The sequence below is a fragment of the Arabidopsis lyrata genome (assembly GCF_000004255.2).
Source record: "Arabidopsis lyrata subsp. lyrata unplaced genomic scaffold ARALYscaffold_3, whole genome shotgun sequence".
Taxonomy (NCBI): domain Eukaryota; kingdom Viridiplantae; phylum Streptophyta; class Magnoliopsida; order Brassicales; family Brassicaceae; genus Arabidopsis; species Arabidopsis lyrata.
Window position 1 is genome coordinate 9,898,312 of NW_003302553.1, and position 8,809 is coordinate 9,907,120.

Consider the following 8,809-nt stretch of genomic DNA (forward strand, 5'->3'; position numbering starts at 1 on the left):
GGTGTTGTTTATATAATTATATTGTATTAAACTTAGGAATAAAAATCACTACGTCATAATTTGTTGTTATACGAGAGTTATGACTAGCTATTTTTGGTTTTTCTTTGATTTCTAAAGAAGTAAATACAGGAAGCAAATGGGGATCATGGATCTCTTTCAACCAATGAAGCAAATAACATATTGATGGATCTTCTATTACGTACATGTTGTTTTTCTGGTTTGAGCAAAGACTCACTTGAGTCTCATCATCCTGAAAATCCTGATGCACAGCACATGAAACATTCGCCACAACCTTGAATACAACTGCCAATAGTGTAGGCAGACAGATCATGAAAAAGAGAGTTGAACGTAGGATGAATATCTTGCAAATAATCAATGGATAATTAGAACCAAACTTGTTAAAATAAGAGTTGCAGGTTTTGAGAAAGTACTCATTGATGCTTAGATTGGAAACAAGATGGCCTTTAAATAGCTTTACAAGAACTGAAGCAAAACTAAAACAGAGCAAAAACAGGAACTACAACAAACTTATCCAAAACGTGACTTAGTTCCTGGTATTTCGTCTTATTGACTCAAACTTACACACGACCAAGTCTTTGAAGACTTATTCAACTCCAACAAATCCCTCCCTTAAACTGGAAATGCTAACAAAGCATCCAGTTTAACCTTCTTGTGTCTTCATTCCAAGTAGACTTCGCATCTTGACAAATGTGTCCAGCTTCACCGGTTTTGTCATGATGTCTGCTACCTGTTTCTCTGTCCCGCAAAACACAAGCTTCACAGCTTCTTGATTGGTAAGATCACGGATATAATGGTACCTGACATCAATATGCTTAGTGCGCCTGTGCATAACTGGATTCTTAGAGAGCTTAATGGAGGAAGTATTGTCACACGAAATCTCCAAACATCCAACTTGCTCAAACATAATCTGCTCCATGATTCCTTTCAACCAAACACAATGACATGCACATGATGTTGCAGCAACATACTCTGCTTCTGTTGAAGATAAAGTAACAACATCTTGTTTTCTTGAGCTCCAACAAACTGCCGCACCGTTAAACAGAAATACATAACCTGAGGTGCTTTTTCGGTCCTCGACATCACCAGCATAATCACTATCAGTGTATGCTTTCACCTTTAACTCATTTCCCCTTTCGTAAAAGATACCAAACTCCAACGTACCCCGCAAGTATCTCAAAACTCTCTTTGCTGCCAACATATGTTCTTCTCTTGGTTTTGCCATAAAACGAGCTATCAAACAGACCACATACATCATATCAGGTCGTGTTACAGTTAGGTACATCAAACAACCCACTAACTGCTTGTACAGAGTAGAATCCACCTCTTCTCCATCACCTTCCTTTGTAAGTTTAGCGCCTGGAACTATAGGGTTTTTAACCGGGTTGCAGTCAGCCATTTTAAATCTCTCCAACACCTCCATAGCATATTTCTTTTGACATAGGTGAATTCCTTCTGGACTTTGCCTCACTTCCACGCCAAGAAAGAACCTCATCAGACCGAGATCAGTCATCTCGAACTCTCGCTTCATTGATTCCTTAAATTCTTCTAGCAACATCTCATCATTTCCAGAAAAAATCAAATCATCAACATAAATACTCACCATGATTTGCTTTTCTCCGATTCTTTTGATAAAGAGTGTGTGATCATAGCTGCTCTTGATGAATCCCTCTCGCTTAAAATAACCTTCAACCCGACTAAACCAAGCTCTAGGAGCCTGTTTTAGTCCATACAAGGCTTTTCTCAAACGGTATACCTTATCTTCTTCTCCGATTTTAATGAACCCCTCCGGTTGATCCACATACACAACTTCCTTTAATTCTCCATATAGAAAAGCGCTTTTCACGTCCAATTGGTATACTCTCCAGCCTCTTTGAGCAGCAATAGCCAATAAAAGTCTGATTGTGTCCCACCGAGCTACGGGTGCAAAGACTTCATCGTAGTCAATGCCTTCTTCTTGCGCATACCCTTTCACGACCAATCTTGCTTTATACTTGTCAACCTCCCCATCCTCATTTAACTTGGTCTTGAAAACCCACTTTACCCCAATTTTCTTAGCATCTGTTGGTAGCTTAACAAGCTCCCACGTCTGGTTTTTCTCAATGGAATGGATCTCACTCCTCATTGCTTCCATCCATTTATCTTCTTTGCAGGCTTCTGCGAACTTAACCGGATCCCCATGAGACAAAAACAACGCTAGTGCCAGCTCAGCTTCTGCCTCCTCATCTGAGATTCTTTCTCCACTCTCATAATCTCGCATCCAACCAGGTGCTCTTCTTTCTCTCTTTTGATGTGTCTCTAGCTGTGGAGAATTCTCAGTATTTTCTCCATTATTCAGCTGCTGACCCTCTCCATCGTCATCTTCTTCAGAAACCTCAGCCTCTTCTTCTCTTTCTCCATCGGTTTTCTCTTCTTCTCCCCAGTCCAGAATGTCATCAATAGCATCTTTATCTGCACTCCAGTCCCATTTTTCTTCTTCTTCAAATATCACATCCCGACTGACCACCACTTTCTTAGAATTTGGATCATAAAGCCGATATGCTTTAGATTCTTCACTCACTCCGAGAAGAACGCATTTGTTGCTCCTGTTATCAAGCTTCACTCTTCGTTGATCAGGGACATGTACATGTCCAATACACCCGAAAACTCTAAAGTAACTCACACTTGGCTTCATCCCACTCCAAACCTCTTCTGGAACCATATCCTTCACGGCACTTGTCATGCTTCTGTTTAAAACGTGGCAAGTCCACTTTGCAGCCTCAGGCCAAAACTTCTTTGGCATGCTCTTCTCCGTGAGTAAACATCTTACCATATTCATTATGGTGCGGTTTCTTCTCTCTGCAACGCCGTTCTGCTGTGGCGTATAGGCTGCAGTCAATTGTCTTTTAATCCCATGTTCTTCACAATACTGATTAAACATGCTAGAAGTGAACTCTCCTCCCCTATCAGTCCTCAAGCAACCAATGTATGTTCCTGATTCCTTCTCCACAAGACTCTTGAAAATCTTGAAAGTATCAAACGCCTCACTTTTTTCGGAGAGAAGGTAAATCCAGCTTTTGCGGCTAAAATCATCAATCAAAAGAAAGATGTACCTTTTTCCACTATGAGAGGTTGGGGAAATAGGACCGCATAAGTCTGCATGAATGAGCTTTAACTTCTCTGCTGCTCTCCATTGACTCTTCTTGGGTATAACTTCTCGGTGTTGCTTTCCGATGTTGCAGACTTCGCATACCTTAGAGACTTCTTTCAGGTGAGGTAGACCATTCACCAGTTTCTTCTCATGCATACTCCGGATAGACGTGTTGTTGAGATGTCCGTAACGCTTGTGCCAGAGAGTCGACACTTCATCTTCTTCGATTTTCAGACATTGATTTGGATCGGTTTTCATAATGGCTGACACAATGAACATGCGATTTGCAGTCATTTTTGTGCTCACAATCAACCCTCTACGAGGATGATAGATCTTGCACACTCCTTTGCTAATAAGAACATCCACACCCTTTTCTTGCAATTGCCCAACACTCAACAGATTATTAGTCAAATTTGGAACAAAGAACACGTCACTTACAATTTGAGTCACCCCTTCAACCTCAAATTTGACGTCTCCTTTTCCGACAACTTCCATTCTTGAACTGTTTCCCAGCCTCACTGCATGCCTGAAACTATCATCGATCTCCATGAACCATTCTTTATTTCCCGTCATGTGATTGGAACATCCCGAATCCAGAAACCACAGACCACTTTTCTTCGTTTCTTGAGTCTCTGTTTGCGCCATTAGAAGCAATGCCTCTCCTTCATCGAACTCAGCATAGTTTGCTTCCTTTTCAGCAGTTGGACACTCGTATTGAAAATGTCCCAGTTTGTGACATCTAAAACATTCAATGGTAGCTTTGTCGAAACTTGGTCTGGTTCCTCCTCTTCCTCTTGACACGTTGCTACCTCCTCTTCTACCATTGTAGCCCCTACCTCTTCCTCGTCCAGAGTTGTCGTACTCAACTTTTAGTACTTGCTCTTCGACTCCCCTACGTCGTATCTTCTGTTCGTGAACAAGCAGTGAGCTGTGTAGCCCGTCGACAGTCATCTGGTCAATGTCCTTTGATTCCTCTATAGAGCACACGACATAGTTAAAATTCTCCGTTAGTGTTCGAAGAATTTTTTCAACGATCTTCACATCTTCCATGTTTTCTCCGCAGTTCCGCATATCGTTTGCTGTCACCATGACTCTCCCGAAATAATCTGTCACTGTTTCTCCCACCTTCATCTCTAAGGTTTCGAAAACTCTACGAAGTCTCTGTAGCTGCGCACGTTTCACCCTTTCATTGCCTTGATACTTGACTTTCATGGAATCCCATAAAAGCTTAGCAGTCTCCTTTTGAGTGATGGTCTTCAAGATCGACTTGTCAATGGACTGGAAGAGATAGTTCTTTGCCTTCAAGTCCTTTAGCCTTGCTTCATCTAACACCTTCTGTTGTGCTGCGGACAGCACTTCTCCTTCCCCGGGTTCCTTAAAACCAGGTTGAATCACACACCAATACTCCTTTGAACGCAACAGGTTCTCCATTAGTAAACTCCAATGGTCGTAATCTCCATCGAATTTTGGCACACACGGGGCACTGAAGTTACTTGATTCAGCTGCCATCTCTCACACTGATTTCTTTTCTCACACTCACTCAAAATACACACTCGTTTCTCACTCAGTCAGATCCCTTTTGAGAGGGCTCTGATACCACAATGTTAAAATAAGAGTTGCAGGTTTTGAGAAAGTACTCATTGATGCTTAGATTGGAAACAAGATGGCCTTTAAATAGCCTTACAAGAACTGAAGCAAAACTAAAACAGAGCAAAAACAGGAACTACAACAAACTTATCCAAAACGTGACTTAGTTCCTGGTATTTCGTCTTATTGACTCAAACTTACACACGATCAAGTCTTTGAAGACTTATTCAACTCCAACAAAACTATCTATAAAGAAAGTTAAATTAGATATGTATAACTATGTACTGTAATATTGCCATTACGACTTCACAGCAGCCCTTGGAATTTGTCTTCACTGCTGCTGCCGGAGGATCACCCACCGCCTTATCTCTGGTCGGATAACCAATCGGCGGCGGACTTATGTACGGCCCTGACGAAGTCTGTGATGGCTTTTGCACTGTACCCAAAAAGATTAATTAATTATCTAATATTGGTGTGTATATAATAATTGTTCATGGTTATACATGGCAAAAAAGATTAGACGTCGGACATTGATCATGATTTTAGAAAATAATTGAAGAATTACCTGAAAAGTATTTGTGATCGTATTGATCCATTCTGGTTTGAGGAGCTGAGGAATGTGGAAGGGAGAATTATGAAGAGGAGAGAGTGTTGTGGTTTTAATTTAACCAAGAAGAATATTAGGAGGTTTTCTTAATTATTCTCTAAATAAATGAAAGAAAAGTCAAATATTGAATAGACCTACCTAGTGTAATACCTTGCAACACTTGTGTTATAGTATATAAAAAGCGAAACAGTATGGGGAAAAAAAAAAACAAGAACAGACCTAGCTTAGCCAAGTCGCGCCACCACTTTTTTGTTTTTCTTAATGTAATTATAAGTCATAACTGTCAAGTATTGAACATACTCACCTTAGCCAAGTCGTGCCACCACTTTTTTGTTTTGTTTTTTAATGTAACTAGGTAAGTCATAAGTGAATATTGTCGAATAGAAAAGAATTGCGGAGAAAAGCAAATGCTTTTGTCTGAAATGCAAAAGGGAAGAGAGTACTTATCCTTTCATTTACTCCGGTTCTTCTTATAGTACATATCAAGGAAAAGATATTAATTATTCGCAAGAGCCATTTATATATTAATAGTCTTGTTCAAAATATTGCTAGGCCCTAGTTGAGCGTACGGCGCGTACAAATTAATGCAGATATTTAAGTATTTAACCCTTACATCGTTTTTTTTTTAATAAATAGAACCGATGGCATAAAGCCGTAATTTGTATGAAATCGTTAACGAGTCCCATGCAAGGATCATTCAATGTTGATCTGAAGCAAGACGTAAAAACACTATATATATAACACAGTTTTCTTTGGGTACTTACGAGTTATGACTAGCTATTTTTGGTTTGTCTTTGATTTATATAGAAACAAAATACACCAAGCAAATGGGGATAATGGATCCCTTTTAAACAATAAAGCAAATAAACTTAAAAATGCAACGTTGGAAACCATACAAGCGACTAAGATTTATATCTTGAGTTAAGATAACATATTGATGGATCTTCTATTGCGTGTTGTTTTTCTGGTTTGGGCAACGAGTTCAGTCTCATCAGCATGATAATCCTGATGCGCAGAGGGCGAGACAATGGCAACAAGCCGTAATACAACATTACTGTCAATTTTGTAGACAAACAGATCATTAAAAAGTTAGTTGAACGCCGGTTGCGGATAATTAGAGCCAAACTATAAACATATATAAAAGAAAGTAAATTAAATGAAAAATATTGGTACTGTAATATTGGCAATATGCCTTGGCAGAAATTGGACTTTGTCTTCACTGCTGCTGGTCAGATAACCCATCGTCAGCGCGCGGCAGACTTACGGACGGTCCTGATGAAGTCTCTGATGGTTTTTCCGATCCACTGTTCCCAAAAAGATTAATTAATTATCTACTTGGTGTGTATAGAATAATTAAATTGTTCATGGATGGTTATATGTGGCCAAAAAGATTAAACGTCAGACATTGATCTTGATTTTAGAAAATAATTGAAGAAATAGCTGGAAAGTATTTGTGGTCGTATTGATTCATTCTGATTAGAGGAGCTAAGGAATGAGGAAGAATTATGAAGAGGAGAGAGTGTTGTGGTTTTAATTTAACCAAGACGAATATTAGGAAGTTTTCTTAATTATTCTCTAAATAAAAGAAAGAAAAGTCGATATTGAATAGACCAACCTATTGTAATACTTTGCAACACTTGTGTTATACAGTAATATAAAAGCTAAACAGTTATGGGAAAGAAAAAAAAAAGAACAGACCTACCTTAGCCAAGTCGTGCCAAGACTTCTTTTGTTTTCTTTTTAATGAAACTAGGCAAGTCATATATTGAACAAACTCATCTTAGCCAAGTCGTGCCACCACTTTTTGTGTTTTTTAAATGTAACTAGGTAACTCATAAGGGATTGTCGATTGGCAAAGAATTTCGGAGGAAAAGCAAATGCTGTTGTGTGAAATGCAAAAGGAAGTGGAAAGCGTCACCGATGGTTGAGATGAAGAAAGTGAGAAGAGAGTACTTTTCCTTTTATTTACTCTGGCTCTTATAAATATGAAAGAAACAAATTTGTTACTTCGTAGAAGCATGTAGCTTATATATCATTAGTTTCGTTCAAAATATCGTTTGGGGGTAGTCAGGCGTTCAGAACAGGTTTAAAGCCTACCAAAAAAAGCGGAGTTCAATCGGAGACTAGTTTTAAAGTTTATTTGATATTAAATTTAACTAATATTAAAATTAATAAATTTCTTGATTTAATATTTTAAAGTATATATTTGATAGCTCACTTGGTTCTCGGCTTTAAGCGAAAATGTGATGGGTTTGACAATTCCAAACTGTTTTTTTTGCTCCTTTTCATATTTATTTTAGTAAAGGGTAATATTGTAAATATTTCATAACTATGTTTCACTTTTAGAAAAATTAGATTTTAGAAAATACGTCCATTCGAGAAAAAAAAATTCAGTTCAGGTTTTTCGGGTTTTGGGTTTTTAGGTTATAGAAAATAAGTTCTATTTGGAATCAAATTATATATTAGTTTGGTTGTTGAAAACTAAATGATAATTAAAAAAATTGATTTTAGTGAAAATTTGCTGATTTTAAATATATTTAATTTAAATTTGAATTTGGTTTCTTTGATTTAGTTTGGATCGGCTTCCACAACAAATTTAAGCCGATTTTATCCTTACATCGATTGTTTTTTTATAACAAACAAAACCGATGACATAAGCCGTAATAACGGCAAATTTTACATACTTTACACTTTTGTCTTTTGCACATCTAGCATGTAAAATTTGGCCATAATTAACAGTCTCTTACTATCTAGCTGGATAATACTTTCTCGTTATTTTTTCCGTTATCTTCTATTGATTGGTTTTGAAAGAAAAAAAGACAGTTTTCCACCTAATAGTTATACTTGGATAAAGTCACAGCCACTTAAAATTGTAAAGCCAAACACAACCATCCTCATTCCTCACTATCGTCAAATATTGTTTTTATTTTTCTTACAGCAATATAATTTGTATGAAATGGTTAATTCCGAAGTTAATGAGTCCCATGTAAGGATTATTCAATGTTAATCGTAAGAAAGACGTAAAAAACACTACTATAACACAGTTTTCTTTGGGTAGTTACGAGTTATGACTAGCAATTTTGGTTTTTCTTGAATTTATATATATATATATATAAAAACAAAATACACAAAGTTATTGTCAAAAAAAAAAAAAAAAATACACAAAGCAAATGGGGATCATGCATGGATCCCATTCAAACAGTGGTGCAAACAAATTTAAAAATGCAACGTGGGAGTCCTTACAAACGACGACTTAATATATATCTTGAGACTTATTGATGGATCTCCTATTACGTACGTGTTGTTTTTCTGGTTTGGGCAAGCACTTCAGTCTCATCATGATGATTATTGTGATATACATTCGCAACAACACATTATCCAACTGCCAATAGTGTAGACAGACAGATCATTAAAAAGAAAGTTGAACGATGACAATATCTTGCAAATAAATTTAAAGAAATATATGT

At 37.5% G+C, this 8,809-nt stretch overlaps 1 protein-coding gene across 2 annotated transcripts; it reads right to left on the minus strand.

Moving 5' to 3' along the window:
* Positions 1–32: 32 nt before the first annotated feature.
* On the minus strand, positions 33–5,386 carry LOC110229914 (cysteine-rich and transmembrane domain-containing protein PCC1-like). 2 transcript variants are annotated; one of them, XM_021031077.1, is made up of 3 exons: positions 5,301–5,386; positions 5,038–5,171; positions 33–303 (listed from the first exon to the last, which is right to left on the minus strand). In XM_021031077.1, the coding sequence occupies exons 1-3, from the start codon at positions 5,329–5,331 to the stop codon at positions 232–234; spliced, it is 237 nt and encodes a 78-aa protein (XP_020886736.1). In that variant the 5' UTR covers positions 5,332–5,386; the 3' UTR covers positions 33–231. The 2 variants fall into 2 exon arrangements, with proteins under 2 accessions (XP_020886736.1, XP_020886735.1); XM_021031076.1 differs by having other exon boundaries at positions 5,021–5,171.
* Between the last annotated feature and the right edge of the window lie 3,423 nt (positions 5,387–8,809).